This window comes from Protopterus annectens, chromosome 5.part0 (assembly GCF_019279795.1).
Source record: "Protopterus annectens isolate FY-2018-M chromosome 5.part0, PAN1.0, whole genome shotgun sequence".
Classification (NCBI taxonomy): Eukaryota; Metazoa; Chordata; order Ceratodontiformes; family Protopteridae; genus Protopterus; species Protopterus annectens.
This window is the reverse complement of record NC_056735.1, coordinates 1085585846-1085610684: the sequence shown is the minus strand read 5'-3', so window position 1 is coordinate 1085610684 and position 24839 is coordinate 1085585846. Positions and strand designations below refer to the sequence as shown.

Below are 24839 nucleotides of genomic sequence, written 5' to 3'. Positions count from 1 at the left end.
TTTATTTACATAACTATTTACAATATACATATTTACACATTTACAAAGAATTTACATCACATGCTATATTCCTTCATTACTGTTAAATATTTACATTTGTACAGACTACCACTCTTTTTTTCACAGCTACCACTTAATTTTCCTTATTATATTTGGTAATATCCACTTTCTATTAAACATAATTTCATTCAGTCTTTCATTCCAAATTGTTCATATAATGCAAAACATTTTTATCCAAAGTATTAGCATATTCTTTGCTATTTTTCCCATAAAAAAGCTATTCAATCATATCCATATTTATCTGTTTGTAATCTTGCAATTCTTTAACTATTTTTTCTATTATTTTCCCATAAATTTTAACTCTTTTACATGTTAAAAATGTTCTGTTATTTCTTGCTCCACAATAGAGACAAGTGCTTTTGTATAAGGCATATTTCCTTTCACTGGTAATTTATTAATTTGTAACCTCCATAAGTAATCTTGGAATATATTATTTTTTTTATAAACCATCCATTTCTTTGCTTTACAGCTTTTATCTTTTCCTTTGTTAAATGTTGCCATGGTTTCACACAATCATTTTACAAAATTATATTTTTGTACCACATTTTTCTATTTTCATCCATTTCTTCTATCTTTAATTTCCACAATTTTATTTTTTCTTAATAGATTCTTATTTCTTCATTTCTCCAGTCCTTCTCCCTTTTATTTAGTTTAATTAAACCCCATTCTTTCTTATATTTGTCCTTACATATACACCAACTTATTTTCTTTTCCATTTAACCATTTCAAGACCTTATATAAATTTAGTAAGGGTCCATGTACTGCTGGATTCAATAAACCCAACTCCCCCTTGTTCATTATTCTTATATAAAATCTCTATTTTTTAACCACTCATTAAATATCTTTATTAAAATTTCTTTTTGCAATTGCATTAAATTACTATACATCAAGTATTCTATACCATTCAGTCCACCTGCTAAATTTAAATTTATTTTCCACAATACCATGTCTGTTTTTGTTATTGTGATTTCTTGTTCTGATCATTTATTAATTTCTTCTGTAAACTGTTTCACTCTCTGCAGATTTTTCCTTTTTGTCTCTTTCTTTTTTATCATCTCTTTCACATGTGTAACTATGATATCCGTTATATTTATCTGTTCTCTTTCCATTTTTCTTTTTTTCTTCTTCATCTTTCTCATTATGACACTTTCTTCTTTTACTTTCACACTTAAATATGGTGATACTTCTTTATTTTCCCTTGTAAAAATGTTTTTGCTTAGATAATAAATCTTTAAGTTCCTGTTGATTCTTTTGATAAATCTCTTGTTCTTTACTGAAATATTCCATTTCATTCCTATCAAGACTCTTTAAGACAGTTTTTTGAATTGTTCTATATTCCTTTTATTTTTTTTCTTTTCCTATTTTCCCATATTAAATACATTTTTTATATTTTTCTTTAAGTGTTATCCAGCATTCTGACCATTTTTTTATAAAAATCTCTCATTGTCAAATGATCCTCCCATAACTTTCATAAAACTTCTCGACCTTTCTCATTCCATTAATTTTCATTAGTCCTGTTAATTTCTTTCCCAATTTTTATATATTCTTTATTCTCACCTATTTTAATCCATGTTGCTAAATGATCTGAAAAACCTCTTTCTGCTGCTTCTTCTATTATAGTTCTCATGCTTTTAGATAAAAAAATAATCTCTCTCAGTTTGAAATTTTCCTCTTTGATATATACTTTTATTTAGGTTTCATAGTTCTAACTTTCCACATTTTATTGCTTCTTCAATTACTTTCATATCTAATATATTTTTGCTTTTTACATCTTAAATCACAATTAAATCTCCTTTTACCATTATCTCCATATTTGCTACAACATAGTCTAATATAACTTGAAATAATTTCTCCCTTTCTTTACATATCACATAAGCATATATTGCTATCAATCTATACACTTTCCCTAATTTAACTAAATATCATCCAAAATGTTCATTGCTTTTCTATATAATATAGCAATCCCTGAACAATTTTCATAAGTCAAGTTCCATATTAAACCCCCTAACCATAATTTTTCTGTCTGTTTTTCTTTCTTCTTTAGTTAAAGCCCTAATATCTTCTAACACTATAAATCTACATTACACTTATTACACCTTTCTATTACTCCTATTCTCCTAAATACATTATTTATAATATTAACATTAATAGATAAAATCCTAAGATTATTTCCTACCCTTCTTTTTAATTTATTGTAAATTATTTATTTTATGCATTTTCTTTCTTTCTTTTAACTTTCATTCCTAAATCCTGAAATTTTATTTTCCTATCTTTAAACCTTTTTCCAATTGAGCTTTTCTTTTTAACTATTTTTCAGTTTATATCCTCTTCATCACCAACTTAATTTTGCACTTTCCCTCTCCCCTTCCCATTTTTGTACATTATCCATCTTCTTGATTTAGATCATTACTTTCCCTCCTATCTTTTTGTTGTTCTTCTTGTTGCAATAGCTCATTTTCATTTACATTTTCTTTATTTTATTCTTCTACATCACACTTGGCTCTCTTCTCCTTCTCACAAACCATCCATACATGTCCTGTTTGCTTACATTTATAACATATTTTTTTAACAATTTTAGCATCATGACCAGTTCCACCACATGAATACCATCTTTTTTCCTCACAATTATTTACAAACTGTCACTCCTTCCCACATATTTTTTTTTTTCTTGATTACCCCCAATACATAGCAATAGCTCTGTGACCATCAACATTAATCATACCTGGAACATGCACTCTTCTGCCATTTTTCATTTTCAAAATCACACTTCAGTCTCAAGCTCCTGTCCAAAGTCCTCCATTATTGATAACTTTAGAAATGTCCTTTACTTCAGTACAAAAGTTCCTTAATAAGTATTCTTTTACAGTCTCTCTATCAGTTTCTGTCTGAAATTGTATATGAACTTTTTTCTGCATTTCTCAGTAAAAAGACTTTACAATATATTTGTTCCATGGGTATATATCTTCTTTTTTTTCTAATATTTCAGCAGTCTCAAAAACAATGTCACAATAAGTCTGTTTTTTTTTTAATTAGGATTAAAGCTTTTACCTCCTGTGCCTTTATACTTAAAGGCACAACTATCTTGTCCCATATTTCATACCTATACACCTCCACTTCTTCCTTACTCTGAATTGTCACTACATACTTCTTCTTCTTGCTCTCCTGTCTGTTTTCTCTCTCTCTTTTGGCTTCTTTTTGTGTTTCAGCTACATCTACAAAGGATTTCTTCTTTATTTGCTGTTGCTCTTCCTTATTTATTTGCTCCATCATTTTTCCTCACAATATTTAATTCCCCATCTCTGGTTCATTTTGTTCTATCAAGTTTTCTAACAAATCATCCTGCAAGCTTCCTGATTGTAGGGTTGTAATAATAAAAACATTTCTTCTTCTTCATCTTTTAACCCTTCAAATAACTCCCGCTGAAAAAATCTCTGAATCTTTGATCCTATTTCCATCTTTCTTCTCATGAATGTCTCTTTCCTTTTCAGAATCAACAAATATCTCTATGGAATCATCATGTGCCTCTACTCCATTTTCTTTGGCCACCATGTTTTACATGCTGCCACTGTGCTAGGAATGGAATGAATGCTCATCATCAACAGCTGCACACACCTTGAGTATTGCAAGGTTTAGGTCTCCCTGAATGGAGGCTGTTTAGTGGGACTAACCTGGTCAACAGAGGATAAATAAAACAAATAAATAAACTGAAATCTTTTGAAGTATATTAGTTGAAGGAACTTATGAGAGAGGAATATGAAGAAGTGGCTAAGGGTTTGGCAGATACTGAAGCTGCAATTTTATGGAAAGATGGGTGCAATAAGGTAAATCTATTATCCTGAGGACACCTTCAAAAAATAAAATGGCAAAAGCTATATAAATGAGGTAGAAAAGGAAGTGGAACCTTGGCTAGAAATTAAAAGATGATGATTTGGTGTAGGTATCCTGGAAGAGATGTTGATCATTTAAAGGTGTAGCAAACAGTGGGTTAGATATGATACAGTTACAGTAATTGGTATATATGATGCTAGGCAGTTGCTTTAGGACTTTCAAAACAATTTAGGACTGCTTGCCAGTGGGGTTTTATTTTCTGATGTAGCTTGATTTGTGATACGTATTGCTGTTCTAGTTGCCATTTTTAGCTGTGGCTATGCTCCTTATATATTTTTTCTATGGCTTACCTTTGCAGCATTCTCAGGTCTTAGCCCTCATTCTACAGGGCTGTGGTGAAATGAGATGTGGCACATGCCTCCATTTAATCATCTTTGCTGCACTGGAAAGTTCTTTGCCTATATATAGGAAGCAAGGTATTGAGGAACTGCTGAAGTACCAGTGTAGGCTGTCATCTGCTGTATACAGTACTATATTCAGGATTATGCCATCTAATTGCATTAAATGAGCAGTATCTGGTGTTTGGGGAAAAGAACTTCCTGAAACCTAGATAAGACATATAGAAAATCTTTTTTGAGGGTCAGAGTAATTATCACAAGGCAGTGGTCACTTAAGCTATTAGAAATAATTGTGACAGTTGGGAAGCTGCATGAAAAGTTAGCTAAGACAGCATCCAGTAAAGAGTATGCTCCATCAAGGTATTTGGCCTGGTAGGTTCTTTGATAATTTGTGGAAGTTGCTTCAAAGCCTAGTATTTTAGTCCGGTAGTTTGAAAGAAAAAAAATTAACAGTTGACATTAAAATCCCCCATCATAACACATTTCTTTGTGATACAATTTTTGTAATACCTTGTAAGATAGCATTGAAAATATTTACTGTTGATGATGGGGTATATATTGAGCTCATAGGCAGAATGTAATATGGTTACTCATGTGCACCAGTATGAGCATCCAGTTTCAGCATCATCAAATTTTAGGGTGTCCCTGTGTCATATGGATAGCTATGTTATTGTTGCATTTCCCTCCCATTTTAATTCAAAGACAATTGTCAGCAAAGTGATTATGGTTAGGCACTGAATAAGGACATAAAAACTAGTCCTCCTTAAACCAATATTCTAAGTACTTTTATATATTTCTCTCCCCTGTTTGCTTGACATCCCTTAACATTTGTAATTATCTGCAAAAAGGCACTCAATATTAAAATAAATGTTGTTTGTGTTATATTTGTATGTGTATTGCTTGCGTATGTCAATGAGTGTATTAAAGATAAAGAACTTTTAGTGTATTCTGTAGTGAGAACTGCAGCCCTGTAAATGGCCTGCAGGTATAAGAACAACTATGTGTCATATGCATGCGTTAGATGCGTTTGTGTGCATGTGAATGTGTGTAAGCATGCATGCTTATGCATCCATACACATGTGTGTGCCTGTGTAAAGTTTACTAAAAACGAGTTAAGAGAAAATTTTATAAATGTTGGGTTCCAGTTGTCGTATGCCTGTGGCAGTTGTGCACAACATGCAACTTTGTGTTTCTTTGGAAATCATAATATTGCTTTTAAATAAATGCACCACTCAATTTCTCTTCTTAAAAGAAGTTAAACACTTCAGCAATGCACACCTTACTGAAGTCATGTGTTACTGAAAAAAAAATTATGATCATAACGACTGATTAAAATAAAATGAAATTACATACTGCATGCTGTGTTAACAATGTTTCAGTTTAATTCAGTTTAGTAATATCTCTGCATATGTTCTTTTCTTTTTCAGATAAATTTAAGAATGTCTTCTGGTTTGATCATATTAATTTTACTGTGTATGAAAACCTCATTTGCCTTCAGAGTAAAGCTCATGACAAGTACAGGTAATGTCCTGTTGCATTTCATCACAAAGAGTTATATAACGGCACAGTGACAGATAATAAATAAACATTTTTTAAACTTTGTAACTTGATTTCTTTAAACAACGGTGAAAACAGGGATTTGGCCATTAACTTGTACATTGTTTTCAAACCTTGTATAACAAGTAGATGGTTCAGGATGAACACTTTTTGACATTGTATAAATGTCATATCTGCATCTCTAGGAATTATGTCTTGGGCTTCATCTCCTTATTGATAATTAGACCTATCCCTTGCTGTCACTCATTTATTCACTGGGGTGAGAACCCTATATAGCCTCCCCGGGGAGTGAGTGAAGCTAGCCGGGAGTGGGAGCCATCAACTGCACATTAGGAGGTGATCAAATTTTGTATTAAGTCTTCTGATCCCTATACACACACATACTCATAGCATCTGAGGATCATGCAATTGGCCGTCACAAGGTAAATACAAACCACCATATGCAATGCACTCATAAGCCACATCTCACTTTCATGACAGTTCCTTTGGTAAAATGTCTGGTTTTCACAAGGGATTCTAGCACTGCATGTGCACCAAGGGACATATGACCCACCACTTTCCGTAGGACAGGAGATCAGGGAAAGCCTTATTCCTCCCCTCCCTAGAACAGCTTTTCCAGCTGTCCAGACTGCAAGACACACCTGCCTAGGCTATCCTCATTGCTTTATCCAACTGGCCAACTATGCTGTCACCGTATCTCTGAAATGCTATGGTGTTCTTCAGCACATCTCGTGAAAATTGTAAGTAACAGTTGCTTTGCTTCTTTTTTCAGTAAAGAAAGTAAGATCCACTGGGTGTGCTTAGTAACCTGGGAACTTCCAAGTACTTAAATGGCTGGCACAGAGCCACGTCTTATAAAATTTCCCAATTTACCTTTCTAGTTGTGCTTCCTCTTCAACCAATATACACCTACTTCTCTCCAAGCCAGGGAGTACAGAGTAGGGCCAACAAATTAAATATAAGTTGCACAGTAGCTTGTGTTCCAATGAACCTATACTTAAGTATTTTTAAACTAACTTAACAGTAATATAAAAGTTTTAGAATGGCTTTATAGCTTTAAATTTGGTTTAATACCAATGACAACTAAGTGGTCAATTGTGTGTCATTATGTGATTTAGTTAAATGGTCCTACAAGGTGGCAGTAATGCTTTTGGTAGTAAATCAGTTCAGCTGGTTCAAATCTTTCAAAAAAGGTCCCAGAGTTACTTCTTTGTTTTAAAATAACTGTATTGAGAGAGTTGTGACATGCAAATATCAGGCTTTATTTGAAAACATCATCAGAACTAACAATCATCATTAGTTCTTGCCTATATATATATATATATATATATAACTCTCTTAGCATGGGTGAAAGAAAGGTCTTGCTGTCTGGCAGTTGGTGCAGAGAATTAAGGAGTTGTTAACACGCTGTTTCTTGTGGTCCAGTGGTCCAGGGTTTGATTCTCTCAGCCCCATTGCCTAACTGTGTTACTTTGAGCAAATCATTTAACCAGTCAGTACAGTGCTCCCAGTCTGAAAATCTGAAAAAGGTCCATGGAGATCAGAGCTTGACTCAGTTCAACAAATACAAATAAAACAAACAAATCATTGTATAGTGTTAACATTTATTTGTTTATAGTGTGTGGACCATTCCTCTAATCAGAGTAGGGAGTCAAGAGGTCTTCTTATAGGTGGATCAGGTATCCCTTACTTGAATGGACTGTTTGGATTCAGGGTGGGCCTTAGCAATTGCAGGGCCCAATCTGGACAATTTTGGTGGGGCCCTTCAGCTGACCCTCCCCATTTGCCATCCCAACACCCTCCCAACTTGCTGGCTTGCTCAATTTAAGAATACTTCAAATTAGGCATCATGAATGTATGCTATTACTGTGTATTACAAATAAAACAATAATATGTTTATTTGTTAATTTATCTTTTATTACTAAACTTGTTCAAAGAGAAGTAAACTACTGGATTCCTGGATTACCCCAAACTGTGACATCTCCTGCAGTTCCTCTCTTAGGGTCTGCATAATTCACTCAGTCACATAATAAGGGTTGTATTTCTGTGTCTAAATTGTGCTTCATCAGGTGGGTGCCCCCAGACTCATGTAGTTTTGTCCAAATCTCCTGAACCTGTATGGTAAATTGCTGCACTCTTCCACCTTGTCTATACCACTGTAATTCTTTTTTTTCTCTTTTCTGTCTCCCTTATTTCCTTTTTTCCCCTTATTTGATTCAAGCCTTACCCTCCTTCACAACAGTAGTACATCATGCATATATTATGCTCGTTGCATATTCTCTTATCTAAAGAAACATTATACTATATGATGTTATGGCATTCTTGTATCATGTCTTATGGTTATGCTCATTTCTGCTACATATTATACTGACTTATCTCTCTGCATATGCTGTTTCAGTAATATCAAAGTTTATTGTTTCTTTAACTACATTTCTGCTGTACTGAGCCAAAAAATGGTGTAGGTCTAAGCCTAGGTGGACCAGTGCTTTATCATAGTTAAAAATGTTTAAATAAATAAGTAAATAAAATAAATAATAAGATATCTTTGTAAGTTAAGTACAATACAAATTCCACTGTTTTTGGGAGGTGTTGCGGTCAACGCCAAGGAGGTCATGCTATAAAGCATCCTACTGATAACTCAATAGCATCCTACTGATAACTAAACAGTGTCTTACTGATAACTCAGCAACATCCTACTGATAACTCAACAGCATCCTACTGATAACTCAACAGCATCCTACTGATAACACAGCAGCATCCTACTGATAACTCAACAGCATCCTACTGATAACTCAGCAACATCCTACTGATAACTCAGCAACATCCTACTGATAACTCAACAGCATCCTACTGATAACTCAGCAGCATCCTACTGATAACTCAGCAACATCCTACTGATAACTCAACAGCATCCTACTGATAACACAGCAACATCCTACTGATAACTCAACAGCATCCTACTGATAACTCAGCAATAAAATACTGATAACTCAGCAGCATCCTACTGATAACTCAGCAACATCCTACTGATAACTCAACAGCATCCTACTGATAACTCAGCAACATCCTACTGATAACTCAGCAACATCCTACTGATAACTCAACAGCATCCTACTGATAACTCAGCAACATCCTACTGATAGCTCAACAGCATCCTACTGATAACTCAGCAATATCCTACTGATATCAACAGCATCCTACTGATAACTCAGCAGCATCCTACTGATAACTCAGCAACATCCTACTGATAACTCAACAGCATCCTACTGATAACACAGCAACATCCTACTGATAACTCAACAGCATCCTACTGATAACTCAGCAATAAAATACTGATAACTCAGCAGCATCCTACTGATAACTCAGCAACATCCTACTGATAACTCAACAGCATCCTACTGATAACTCAGCAACATCCTACTGATAACTCAGCAACATCCTACTGATAACTCAACAGCATCCTACTGATAACTCAACAGCATCCTACTGATAACTCAGCAATATCCTACTGATAACTCAGCAGCATCCTACTGATAACTCAGCAACATCCTACTGATAACTCAACAGCATCCTACTGATAACTCAGCAACATCCTACTGATAACTCAACAGCATCCTACTGATAACTCAACAGCATGCTGCTGATAACTCACCAACTTTCTACTGGTAACAGCATCCTACTGATAACTCAACAGCATCCTACTGATAACTCAGAAATATCCTACTGATAACTCAACAGCATCCTACTGATAACTCAACAGCATCCTACTGATAACTCAGCAACAACCTACTGATAACTCAACAACATCCTACTGATAACACAGCAACATCCTACTGATAACTCAACAGTATCCTACTGATAACTCAGCAATATCCTACTGATAACTCAACAACATCCTACTGATAATTCAGCAACATCCTACTGATAACTCAACAGCATCCTGCTGATAACTCACCAACTTTCTACTGATAACAGCCTCCTACTGATAACTCAGCAACATCCTACTGATAACTCAACAGCATCCTACTGATAACTCAGCAACATCCTACTGATAACTCAGCAACATCCTACTTATACCTCAGCAACATCCTACTGATAACTCAGCAACATCCTACTTATAACTCAGCAACATCCTACTGATAACTCAGCAACATCCTACTGATAACTCAACAGCATCCTACTTATAACTCAGCAGCATCCTTATAACTCAGCAGCATCCTATTGATAACTCAACAGCATCCTACTGATAACTCAGCAACATCCTACTGATAACTCTTTCTGAAAGTTTATTTTTAATTATTTGTTAAACTTGATAAGTGCACTAATACATGCAGATCGTTTCCATGCAACAGAAAGGATTGCCTGCAGGAATAATTTAGAATAGTTACTAATGATCATGTTTTGGCAAGTGGAAGGAAGTCAGAATGCCTTAAGAAAACTCACATAGCTGTGAGAAAAACATGCAAAACCCCAACAGCTTTTTGTAGTACACTTTCCTCTCAAAACTCATCTCTATTACAGATCAACCATTTTACTTGCACATTTTTTTCATGTTCTCTGAAACTGACAACACAGTTATTTCTTATGATTGTTTTCATTAGTAAACCATTGTGAACCCCATGTCAGCAAGAGAAGCAAAAGGAAGTATTGTACCTCACCCTGGACTTCATATTAGGCCTGGTCTTATTATGTCCTGAGAACAAGAGCAAATACAAATGGTTAGTCTGACTAGGTTTGTGTTGAAAACATTGTTGAGCAGTCACTGACCACACTGGGAGTGTGAAAAGAAATGCTAACACTGTGAGCAAGAGGTGTAAATCTACTGTTAATAATAATAATAATAATAATAATAATAATAATAATTATTATTATTATTATACTGGACTAGCCACCAGTGCAATGCATGATGGGAAATTTTGTGCACTCTATTAACAAGACTTATAACTGTGGTGGGAGCAAGACTTCCAGTCAGAAAAAGCCTTGCACTTTGCTGTAGTGTCTCAACAAATCTTTGGGCCATATAACACATCACAATCCTGTCATAGACTAGTGTGAGCCAGGGCCCCCTGTGGGAAAATAGGTCCAATTGGTCAATGGCCAGAGCTGTTGGGATTGGTCAGGTGGAATGTGGAAGTAAGGAAAACCTGAATGGATGTGTTGTACCTGCCTCTCCTGTGGTGTCTGGGACACCATTTCCATGCCTCACTCAGAAATATTTCAACATCTTCATTCCATGTAAGAAAAAAAAAACATAAAAACATACTGCTATTCCCAACCTAGTCATCACAAAAACTGCCTTGGAAATCATACTCAGCTAATAATCAGATCAGTCTATACCGTGTCAGCTTCCTTTTCTTTTCTTGAAAAATTATATGAGGCAATTTTCTAGTGATCATCAAAAACAAATTTTCTTTTCTTACACAGGTGATGTTATTCTGATACTCTAAGCAACATTCAACTCATGCAGTTCATCTCTGTTTTCACTACTCATAACTACTTGATTGGCAATCACGTTGTAAAGGACAGGAATATTATCACTATGCCCTAAAGATGTATCAGCCCAGATGCTTTCTCTAATAATATAAGTGAACATTGCTACTGTCTGCCGAGACTTTCACAACTACCAAAACTCCTCCAATAATTATCACCTGCATTCCCATATCTGTGCAAAACATGAATATGAACTTTGATATGCAGTCTGTTTGACTGCCTGCTCTCCAATTTTACTCTCATAAAAAATCAAAAATGGTCATTGTTTTAAAATACTTATTGCACACTTTCAGTGGTACCTGTGCCTTCTGAACTAATATTTCCTTTGTTTTCCATTCCCTTGTCTAAGCATACCACTGTCTTTCTTTCTTAACACACTGTATCCACTTATTGTCTATGTTTTCATTCTCTTATTGAACCCGATGGATTGGTCTCATTCAAGCTTTTTTCCCCTTCTATTCCCAGCCACCATCCCAGATCTATTTTAAAGATCTTTTCCATCACCTCACTCATGGGGCAAACCTCTACAGACCAATAACCATGTTTTTGTGCAGATTTCCTCTTGCTCATTACCTGTAGTTTGTCACATATTGTACTGTCACTTTTTACTTGGGTGGCTCTTACTTTTATCATCCATATACACATGCTGCGTTAGTGCATGTTCTAGTGTGCATGTGGGTGAAGGGTGAGTGCATCAGGGACTCTGTGTGTGTGTGTGTGTGTGTGTGTGTGTGTGTGTGTGTGTGTGTGTGTGTGTGTGTGTGTGCGTGTGAGTGTGTGTTTATGACACTGAGTGGATATCTGTGTGAGTGTGGGAATGTCTATGAAAGCATGTGTATGTATGTAAACATGTTTGAATGTATGCGAAGAACACCTATGCCAATGCAATACATGGGCCACTGGAGGAAATTACTGCCAGGTGGTAATAAAGGGAGATTAAGAGACGTAAATTAGACAATAATGAGGTCTTCCTCATTACAACTACAGATGTCCCTGAATCTCTTGTTCTACAACTCTGTACACTGAACCTATCTGTGGCAGGCCTACACAGCTGCAGCCCATATCTCGGAATCCTACAGTTTCAGATTTAGCGTATTGACCAAAGGTAGGGTTGGGCAAATGTAGTTTCTGTTAATGGAGTTCATTATACTATGTTCTCAGTTTGGTAAGAAATCTGATAATTGGTGATCATAAGGCAATATGGTATGTTTGAATTCATAAAGTCTACTTTTAGCAAGTTTATTTTACTAGTATGAATTTAAAAGGTATACGTAACAAGCATATAATGTGTATTTCTTGTAGAACCATGTCAGGAACAAATAGTCCACTTTCGAAATCATTATGTTTTTCATGGAGAAGCAGCTGCGCTTAGGTGCCCATCCTTCAGTCATCTGAATCTTGAATTTTCCACAGCTACCAAGCTAAGTATGAACTTAACTTGGCATTGGAACGGTTCTTCAAAAATAGAAACAACTAGTCGAGTATTGGCAAATGAAAAATCTCTTTATTTTTTCCCCGTGGCACTTACAGATTCTGGACGATACAACTGCATTCTAAGGTATGCATTTAAAAATATTAAACTCCTGACACTATGGTTGCATTCTAAGGTATGCATTTTCAATTATTAAACTCTGGATACTAAAACTGTATTCTAAGGTGTGCATTTTAAATTATTAAACTCTGGATACTAACACTGCATTTTAAGGGATGCTGTTTAGATAATTAAACTCCAGATACTTAAACCTGCATTCTTAAGTATGCACTTCACTTCTTAAATAAGCACTTTAAAATATTAAACTCTGGATAATGTAGCTCCATTCTAAGATATGCTTTCAAAACAATAATTAGTGAGGGTTTGAGTGTTGTGTAGAGGACGCTAAGGTGTTGTTTCATCTGCAAAAAATATGAGAGCTACCTAGCAATCTGTGATTTTTTTTTTTACTAATTTAACTAGAAATTTTAAAAGCAGCTGTTATTATAAAGTCACATTTTGACAACTTGTATTACAACTTCAAATTAATAAAATGGAAGTAACCAGAAATTTATTAAACTCTTTTATTGAAGCCAACTACATAAAGGTGAGTGCTTTTATCTTCAGCAAGTCCTTATCAGACCAATCTAACAGAAAACAAAGTTCACCAGCTCTTCTTAGAATGGATTACCGTCCAGTGTTCAGGGAATTAGCACATGAAAGCAGTGTTTCTTCCATCAATTTGTTAACCAAGTAAGACCATCTAAGTACAAATGTGACCCTGCGCAGTTGTGGTTATAAAAAGACCACTAATTAGCTGACCAATACTACAGGCCCTGATGTACTTAACCTTCATAACCAAATGAATTTGTTAAGCAACAGCAGTGTTTTTACTTTTTGTCTACATATATTAACTGTTCACCCTATGACAATTGGCACTGATATCTTATGAATAATAGTTACTGGACTAACAAAATGTTTCATTATTATCTGTAGATGTACTAACTGACAACTTTTCTAGAACCCATTATACAATAATGGCTCATTTTTATTCAAAAGCAAGCACACTGGTTGGACATCTCAAAAAGCATGCCAGTTGGAAATTGAACATATACTAACAGATGAAATTCCGGCTGCTGATGTACCATTGAGCGGGCAGACTTTCCACTGGCATGTGCCTAGGAAACAGAGCAAAATACAAGAACAATCAGCTATGTTCTGCAAAACTAAAGAAGCAGAAATGTACCTGATATTCCTTGTATTTCTTTACTGTCCCTCATAAAATCTCAACAGTAACAAAAAAAAAACCAAAAACAGCAACAGTCATTCTCTTCTCTCTGTTGATTCTCCTGTACTGCACTGATGTAAGAATGTGAAGGCACACTACAGCACCTTTATACAAAGACATTATTTAAGAAATGTGAGCTTTTTTTCTTATATAATGTCATTGTATAATTGGAATAATTCACTCCTGTTTGTGTGTGGGTATATCAGGATTTACCAGCCATTGGCTTTGTTTTATCACATGGGCTTCACCCTTGTGATCAAACCATACCAAATGTGGGTAAATCCTGATATACCCATGCACAGTTGTGAATTATTGCTTAAGTATAGTCTGATACAATCCAGTATAATGAAATGGTAAACTACTTTAGTTAATCTTAGGAATGCAGGCAGTAATAGAAATTATTAGCAGCTCTGAGGCAGACCATTTGTTAGATTTTAAAAGCTAAGAACATTTTACCCCTTGGTATTAAAACGTGAGACTTCCATTAGCAAATTAGTGAATATTATTCCTGTAGACAGTACTTTGAAACAATTTTTGTGCCATATTAAAGTTTTTTCATTAAACCTATATGAAAAGCCAGGTTTTCTTTTGGGGAACTAGAATGCCTCTAATTTATTTTTGCTCAAGTCACAATCATTACCAGGAGTCAGAATACAGATGGATTAATTATTTCAGAGCAGATAATCAACCAGGGTTGACTAGCACTAACAGTACAAGACCTGTTTTAAAAGTTAGGCATAACTATCTATAAAGCATGTGCTTTTTATGTGTTTTTCTTGTTTTTTATATGGATACACAATTTTCATTTATTTTATAAGTTCTTATATATTTATTCATGCATGTTTTATGAGGTTTAGGACTATCACATGAAATTTTAAAATTTTAAAATGTTTATATTTAAATTTTATTATAATTATATGTCATGTGACACACACACACACACACACACACACACACACACACACACACACACACATATATATATATATATATATATACATATGGATTCTTTATACAATCTCGAAATACTGAAATATTGCATTTCAGTATCTTGAGACTGTATAGCCAAAAGCGCAGTTATGTGAAACTGCACTATATCGAATGCAGAAATGTCGAATCTGATGTTGTGTTGTTGTGTTTGTGACATGTGGTGTGTGGATTTAGCTGGGGATTCAGTTAAGTGGTGTTTTTGTAAGGGTATTGGATAGGGATTTTAGTGTGTGTGAGTGTGTGTAGTGGTGGGTTGTATGTATTTGTGTGTTTAGTGTGACCTCGGAGTTAGTATATATAAGTAGTGAGGGTGTGGAGGGCACAGTCCCTCACATGAGGGGTGCAGGGGGCTTGCCGCCCTGCTTATAGATAGGGTAGGTGTGTTTATATGTTATATTGTGTTTGTGTGTTTTATTTTGTTTCTTGTAGTGTAGTTAGATAGGTGTATGTGTGTTTGTGTGTATGTGTATGGTCGTGATTTTTATTTTCGCGGTTGTGGGTTTTCGGTTATGTGGATTTTCGGCTATACAGTCTCGAGATACTGAAATTCGTTATTCAGTATTTTATATACATATATATATATATATATATATATATATATATATATATATATATATATATATATATATATATATAAGAAGTAAAATTAATTTACTGTGCATATACATTGAGAAAGAGCTATAGTCTCGAAAGCTTTGCTGTTTGTTTTACACTTCTACCTTATTAAACTTGGATGTTGAACCTTGGTTTGTTCTGTTTGGTATGGTACATGTTTTGGGGAATTTTTCTCCAACTATTCTAAACCAGTTTAAAGAAATATGGCTTTACATCTCTGTAACCATGTTAAATGTATTGACTAGGAGTGTGAAAGGCTAAGAATATAATATCAAAGAAGATGGTGTGAGATTTTAGGAGTGTGTGTTTTTCCAAGCCAGGATAGAAGTTCAGAGATTGCTTAAGGATCTAGTAACAAAATGAAGGAGTAACAAACTGTGTGACTGTACGTCAGGGATGAAGCAAGACTAAGAACAAGAGTTGAGGAGCATACAAAAATGGAAAACTAGAAAAGGCCAGTGTGTCTACATAGTGATATGATAGTTACTAGGACAAAAACTATAGCATGTGTGAAGGATGGATGGGATAATTGCCATTAGTATAAAGGATAGTTGGCACAAATTAAGTTTGAATCCCACCACTGACTGCCAATTGTGAAAAAAGGTTGTAGTTGACACCAGAAATGTGGTTTCTCAAGTTACACCCCTGGTACACAGCAGGTTAAAATAAAAGAAAGAAAGTGCACGAGTCTAACTCAATCTGAAAAAGGAAACCTCATCCCAACAGCATAAAGGAGATATTCACTGCTGTCCTACATATGTACTTCCATCATCCACAAACAGATTTCACAGAGGTCATTTTCCGAGGCCCTTTTCCTCACTACTCTCTTTATGATCCATGATGTATTCCATTGCCCATTTTTCTCAATAACTGCTTTTCATACAGGTTATTATTTTTTGCAAACATGCATACATAATATTCCCAGGGAAATTGGGCAGAAGTTTCCACTTTCCCACAGCTTTCTTCCTGGTATGGTAGCACATCACCACACAAGATAGGGTTTGAGACCCAAGCATACCATATATCTACTTTTTTTGCCAAATATACAATTATAAGCATTAACAATTTCTCTGGTAGTAGGCCCAATACAGCTATCCTTTCAGAAGGTGGATACGTCAGCCTTAATAACCTACAATGATCATCACTCCTTTCAGATGATACACAACAATGCATACATGTATAATAATAAATGCCAACCACAAGAACTTAAAAGTAAAAGCATTAACTTTACTTAAATAATAAAGCAAACAGTGCAACTACAAATTAAATATGTAGGGGTTCAAAATCACACACAGGTGGCAAATAAATCAGTCAAATAAATAAATTGGATATGCTAAAATTCTGAACTACAGATAACTAGATATCCTAGCTAAAATATACAGGCAGACCTTTTTGCAGATATGTCACCAACTTCTTCTAAGCTATGACAAAACTAAAAACTAGGATCAGTGTCAAATATATACATTACAGTTCTGTTCACATAGCATCATCAAATTGCATCATTTTATTTTTGCACAGAAAACATGTCTAGTTACATTACATCAGGCTACATTAGAGAATCAATTCATTCTACTTTATAATGGGCACCTACAAATTTCTCAGGAACAATGCATGTACAGACTAGGGACTACTTCCTTTGAAGTATAATTTAATCATACAGTATGACTTGGCTTTGTCTATCTCTACCCTTGTGGGGCTTAGTGATGTGCAAGCAATTTATCCCCTCTTGAAACCCCACAGAAAATTCCACTTCAGAGGCATTCCTGATACTTGCATCAACTTATTTATTCAAAAAATGAAAAGGCCACACATTCCTAGGCCAAGAGAAACGCACATTGCAGACCAACTGTATTAGTATAAAGTTAGAAAGGGAATGTACATAATATTTTTACATCAGTCTTCCTTTAGCCTTGCACCATACCTGGCACCAAAAGAAGTACACAGATTTTTTTAGGTATATTGCAGAAAAAATATATAGAAAATAAGGGCTGACCAGTGGAGAAAAATGGGAATGAGATCATGAAAGGCTGAGAAAAATTAGAGGTGCTAAATACTCTTATTGATATGAGTGCATTTTTCTTAACAGAAATGACAGAGATAGTTATCTGTCTATCGATCTATATAAATATATAAAGAAAGAGTATCTTGTGGTGTGTTCTGGGATATTTTGAGTGCTCCTATGCGTCAATCAGTATGCCAAGATGACCATGGCAGAACAGTTACTGTAGATCTACACAGCTGCAGTTTAGGGAATGGTCAGTGTAGCTACTTCAGTGGCTACCGTACAGAGTGTCACTGTTATACCAGCTTACCTAGAAAGACAACCTCAAGACATATCTTACTTCCTTTGAACAGTATGACTAAGCTCATTGGGTCAGTATCTTATCAGCCCAGTTAACTGGATAACCATTGAGAACCTTCATATGCAGGAAGGGGACTGATTATCAGGATTATAATAAAGTCAGAAAACATTACCTACCATAGTTAGTCTTATCTAAGATACAATCTCAAAAGTGCCATAGCTGGACAGTTTCGTATAGCAAAACAGCAAGGCCACAATTATGTAACTTAAATCATATTATTAACCGAGAGAGTCAACAAACTATAAATAAAATAACAGAAGTTTAGCAACTTGCAAACTCAAAAGGTCTTTATCTGTTTCTTTTAGAAAAACAATATGTCAAACTGATCATAAAGTCTCTGAAGACATTGTTGTGTCATGAAAGTTTGTATAAAGCTAAGTTGTCTATGTTATTAACAACAGAAAGTACCAGCTGCAGCTATACTCAAATGTGGAAAAAAGCTTCATGTACCTAGATTTTATACTAGTGATAGTAATGCTGTTACACTTGTGAAAATTGTTCCCCCTGAAAAGCATGCTACTAGTGATGCTATGCTTCTGGAATGTGATAAATGATATGTCAGAGTGGTTGAGGCTGCATTCTGTTACTGCAGAATTAACAAGTTAATTAAGTACAACGTTTTAATTGGTGGCAGAGAACTGCAAGGACTGTTAGACTCAGGCACTATGGTAACACTTATAAAAGGCTAGTATGTATGTTAGAAGAAAACTATTTCTAACAAAGTAGTAGAAACAGTATGTGTCCATGTGTTCAGCCTACATTGTTCCTCCACACAAAGGAGGCAAAAACACCTCTATTTCTAACTTTTGCCCCATTGCCCGCCTCTCACCAATATCTAAAATCCTAGAAAAATGTGTCCACCACCAACTTATGCCTTACCTAATTCAGAATCACCTTCTAACTCCCACCCAGCACGGCTTCCGTCCTGGCCACAGTACCATAACTGCCCTACTATCCTTCCTAGAAACTGTCAATCTAGCTCAAGACTCTGGACTCTTTGTATCCACAGTACTGCTAGATCTTTCTAAAGCCTTCAACACCATCTCCCATACACACCTTCTCCTTCATCTTGCCAACTTTAATCTCTCCCCTAACACTATATCCTGGTTCTCCAGCTACCTATTTGACAGATCTCAAGCTGTCAAATGGAAGAACTCCTCCTCTTCCTTCTTGCCTACACCCACTGGCGTTCCTCAAGGATCCATCCTCGGACCCATGCTTTTCAACATCTTTATAAATAACCTTCACACCATCATCCCTGACACTTCAGTCATCCAATACGCTGATGACTCTACCTTGGTCTGTGCCGCCCCCAACATTCCTGAACTACTGACTAAAACTCAAATAGCATTTTCCACTACAGAGAACTGGATGCACCAAAGCCACCTTTCCCTCAACTCCAATAAATCTAAAATAATAATTTTCCTCCCCTCCAAGGCTTCCTCCTTTGACAAAAACACTTTCAATGTCCTAAGCCAATCAAACACTGCTATAGAAGTAGTCCCCTCTGCAAAACTCCTTGGCATTACCTTAGACGAACACCTCAAATTCGATCTTCACATTCAACATAACATAAAGAAAACCCACCAAAAGCTAGGTATGCTATATAGGAACAATCAATTTCTTTCCAACTTCTCTAGGCACACCCTGGCAATCACCTACCTCCTACCTTCTCTTCTATATGGAGCCCCTCTACTAACCAATCTGTCCACTTCCAACACCTCTAAACTTGAAGCTTGCTATAATAAGATCTCCAAATTTGCCACTAAATCCAAAACATCAACTCACCACTGCCTCTGCCGTCAATCTCTGAATTGGTTAGAACTCCCTAACCACCTAGACTATCTCCAACTAACCTGCACTCACAAATTAATATTCTCCCCTGATAAATGCCCAGCCTTAAAGAACATTCTTCCACCTTACATCCCAAACAGATCTCTGAGATCTGAACTCCAAAACCTAATCTCCGTTCACAAACTCAAATGTCCTGCCAGCCAGCTTCTACTCTCCTTCTCTCTAGGTAAAAAATGGAACTCTCTCCCTCCTTCTCTTAGGACTACACCTAACACTGAATCCTTCAAAAACCAACTCTTCCTACACCTATCTTCCAAATGGAAATGCTCCTGCTTTCACCCTACATAACTCTTCACACTAAACTGTCCATCCTCCTGCTCTACTTTACTCTTAACCTTATTCTAATTTCTCTAAAGAGCCTGAACTAGCTGACTTTAAATAAACTCCAAGCTTGTAAATACTGTGAATTTCCTAAGAGTACCAAAAAAAAAATTGTGTTTTGCTTTTTTAAATTGTCTCATGATGTATATTATGCTTGCTATTTTTTTTGAATGTATGAATCTTACTCTTGTATTTCATCTCATTCATTATGTAACCTTCTTTGTATTTTGTAACCTTTATTGTACTGTATTGCACATGGAGCTTTTCTCCCCGGGCCTCCACTGAAAATGGGCACTTCTTGGCCCAGTGGACTTCCCCGGTAATTAAACTGAAAATAAATAAAAAATAAATAAAAATAAATATTACTCAGACAGAAATGTAGACTGGTTTGGAAAGGTATTTCACCTATCGCTGTCACTCCCAATTTAACATACAATATGATAATGGCAACAGGAAGAAAGACGTTCTTTGGAAAGAGCACCATATCAGTATGGGTAGAGGAAAAACAGGTAAATAAGCCTACAGATATGCCTTTGCCTGACCCAGAAAAACAAGAGTGGAGCAAATGCCATTCAGATTCATTAAGAGTGTATTAATCCAAATAGTTAAAGGTATTGTCTCAGAAAGGGCATAAAATGTGGTTGCTGTTTGGGTATGTGCAAAGATAACTGTCTCTTCATGCATGGCTGGTTTCTAATCTGATCTCTGCTTTACTGTTCTTATGTTTTTGGGGGTTGGGAGTTCACATAATGGTTAAGGTGTTTACTTCACAAACACAAAGTACAGGGTTTAAATCTCACCTTTGAAAGGGAAATTGTCAAGACTTAAAATGGCCCAGTTAGCTTAATATTTACCTATGAACATGTACCAGTTAAAGAGATGAAGCAATGAAATATTTCACCGAGATAGTTTAAGAGAGATAAAAAGTGCCTGGTCAGAGTTTTAAACCCATTTCTCTCATTGTGAGACAGAAATTTTACAGAAATACTCTTAGGCAACAGGAATGTATAATTATAGACAAAAGTAAACCTAAAGGTAAGTCATTTGCAGAAGAAGATCATCTTATAAAAGATAAAGTATTTGAAAGGGTAGTAAGATACATACAGCACACAAGAAAAATAAGGTGGGGTATATTAATGGGCAAAATAACCTTCAAGCAAACCCTAACATTATTCCTACTGAACCAAAATACAGGAACTCTAGACAGAAGGAAGACAGCTGTATGGATCAGGTTCTTACAGCAAGGGAGCAAGAAAAACAGATAAAGGAGACTGACACTAAATAATACTAGTATGAAGTGTGAAACAATCAAATCCAGAATGCAACAAGCAGTGATCTTTGATGGTTTCCTTCTAATTCATAGGGCAGTGCCACAAACACATAGAAAAGCAGGCAGCACAACTCACGTGTGAGCTTCAACATGAGAACTGCATTCTTGCTGTGACCTTCATTTATTTGTCAGTAGATGTGACTTCTAAGTCACAAAGCTGATTCCAGTGACTACTTGTTAGCCTTAAACCACCCTACATACTACAATATGTGTATACTTTTAACTTTCCAAAAGGAAAGAGTAGTAAGATTAATTTAATCATATTAAATATCAGATTATTTAGGCATAAAATAAGTGGTAGTCTTGCAATGCATTAATGCAATCTAAAATAAAAGGGATCTAGTTGGACATCGAAAAAACATTACAATGAATGGCTACTAATTGAATGTTAAACAGTGAAAGTTTAACATTCTTAACATGCTTAACAGTGAAAAATAATTCACTGAATGGCCATAGTTGGCCAACAGCCAGAAAGTACTGTGATGCATAAAGTAAGCAAAGGGAACTTTTTTAAATTCGCCCTATTCCCCACTGTAGTGTGATCTTAGATAGCATCCACCATTATTTTACATTCACCAATCAGTGCTTTTGCTATTTAGTGAGTGTAAAATTAAAAAAATAAAACTAAAAAAAAAAAAAAGAATAGAAAAGTGTTAGAGTGTGTACATGCATGAAAGTAAGAGTAAAAGGTATGCATACCTCTCAAGCTCTTACCTCAGGAAATCTGGATAAAGCCTAACATAGTTAGGACAGTGGCTTAAAAATAAGGACAGATGTGAACTACTATAAAATTAGAAAGTTGCTACAATGTGCATTCTCTGATGGATGTGAAATCCATACTTCTCTGTCACTGATTTTCAGGGACACACCTGATTTTGACTCACATTTTAGCTTTACCTCCTTAATTTCTCCTAAAACTGGGGACTTTTGGAGAAAAGTTATTGGATTACACTTAATAAGCAATGACAATAAATGAAGATACAGGATGGAAGTCAATAAAGCCTACATGGAGTGATTCTAAATGTACGCATAGTGTTATGGCCCCAACACGGAACATGGCCACCGAGCGATCCAGGAAACAGGGCGGAAGGGTGTGCACAAGTGTGCAGACACAGAAGTGTTCGCAGAATACAAACCACCTCATAAACTGATGAAAACCATGCAAATGAGGTTGATTTGTGATACAATAAGCAGAAAGGCACCCATGTAGGTGCCGTGTTGATGTAAGAAATGTACGCAGATAGAAATTGTGTACTGGACTGTAAATTTTAAATAGGGGCCATAAAAGCCTAAAAAAAGGTTGGATATGGTACCGTAGGCATGCAAATGGCCAAAACTATGGCCAGTGAGTCCAGAAAGCAATGCAGATCATCAAAAAATAATACATTTTTAATACATATATTATTTAAAATATGTATTAAATCATATATTTTTAATACATATATTACTTTAGCATGGCGCACAGTGACGCACAAACATGCCGTTATGGAAAAAAATTTGAAAAGTGTAAAAAAGTGAAAAGTAGATATTTGCAAATATATTGCATTATAGTGCCCAGTATGCAGAGTATTACAATGGCAGGTATCAGTGGTTGCTACGGAGGCAGGCCCTGGAGTAGTGAAGTATCCAGGGTATACTCAATTAGCTGTATGTGAATGAGCTTGGGATACTGAATAGCAAAAAGGACTACAGTGTCTGCAGATCCAACCCATGGTAGGGCTAGAACCATGTAGGTAGTAGTATAACAGGTAGCTGACATCAAAAGGGGGTATGTCACACTATGTTAAAGCTGATTGGAACTCAGTAGCGCCTGTTTGCACTCAGCTAAGCACAGCTAAGCAGGGTGTCTGTGTGTGTGTGTGTGTGTGTGTGTGTGTGTGTGTGTGTGTGTGTGTGTGTGTGTGTGTGTGTGTGTCTGATGCTGCTGAGCTGCATTTAGCCCTGTGATGTATGTTTTAGCTGGTTTAAGAAAAGTTGAGCATACCCTTAGTTGGGGAGTGTCAAAAGTGCTGAGCACTGTTTATACTAACACTGTGGGTTTGCTCAGCATGCAGCAGTGCTTAGCAGTGAAAGAATTAGAAAAAAAATAAAAAAATAGCCTGGGAAAGCCAATCAGGTAGAAATGACTGATAAGCCCTGTTCAACAAACACTGGCCCATTCAAACCCCCAATGATATACCTATCAGGTGGAATGCAGCATAATGAGTTAATCACACAGGCTGCAACTGCAGCACACCACTATAAAGTATGCATACACCCTACAATCTGATTTTCCCCACATACTCTGCACCATTGGAGTACACACTTGGGAATTTTAACTGACAAAATGATAGGGGCTGCTGCTGCTCTGCTACATCTGTATGTGCTTGAGGCTGAGGTCAGTGATGATGCTGATGCTGAAAATGGGCCCAGACTGAGAAGGAGAAGAGTGTTCATGCCCAGGATGACCTTCCGGGGCTATGTGAGCTGGAGATTGTAGAGTGCTACAAGGTGGACAGGGCCATACTACAAGAACTCACTGAGCTCTGCCGATCTCAACTCAGACTCAGAGCTAACAGAGGGGAACCCATGTCATTGGAAACAAAGGTATGTGTAGCCCTTAGAATATTAGCTACAGGTACTTTTAAAAGACCAACTGGGGACATAATGGGGATCTCACAGGCATCTGCACCCAGGGTACTCCACCAGTTTCTGAATGCCATGCAAGCACATGCCAGTGAGCACATTTATTTATTCCTCATCCCTGAAGAGAGGGTCAACAATATGCATCTCTTCCACTATGTAGCACACTACCCTGAGGTATTGGGTGCCATAGACTGCACTCATATGCACACCAAAGCACCACCTAGTGAAGAGGGTAGCGTCCATGTCAATCACAAGGGGTATCACTCCATCAACTGACAGGTCGTGTGGAATGCCTAGGGCATTATCATGAGAAGGTGTGCTGGCAGCCCTGGCAGCTATCACAACTCCCACATCTGGCATGCCTCGCAGCTGTACCAGATGTTTTCCAGCGGGGACATCCCATGCAGCCATCTACAGGAGGATGCTGGCTACGTACTGGAACTGTGGATGATGACACCTGTCATAAATGCACAGACACCTACAGAGGAATGCCATAATGAGGCACACGCACAAACTCAGAACATCACAGAGTGTGTGTTTGGGCTGCTCAGGTCATGGTTCTGCTGCCTCAATGTAGCTGGTGGTGCCCTCCAGCCACATGTGCACACATGTTCACAGTATGTGCAAAGCTACACAATATGATCCTGTG

The 24839-nt window shown here is 36.3% G+C and overlaps 1 protein-coding gene across 1 annotated transcript in view; it reads left to right on the top strand.

Annotated features, from left to right (window-relative positions):
* The window catches only part of LOC122801535 (interleukin-1 receptor type 2-like), a 311639-nt gene that overhangs the window by 45473 nt on the left and 241327 nt on the right, over positions 1 to 24839 (top strand). The window contains exons 2-3 of the mRNA XM_044070956.1: positions 5714 to 5807; positions 12636 to 12891. Coding sequence (XP_043926891.1) covers positions 5726 to 5807; positions 12636 to 12891 — 338 coding nt within the window. The 5' untranslated portion in view covers positions 5714 to 5725. The remainder of the gene's footprint in view (positions 1 to 5713; positions 5808 to 12635; positions 12892 to 24839) is intronic.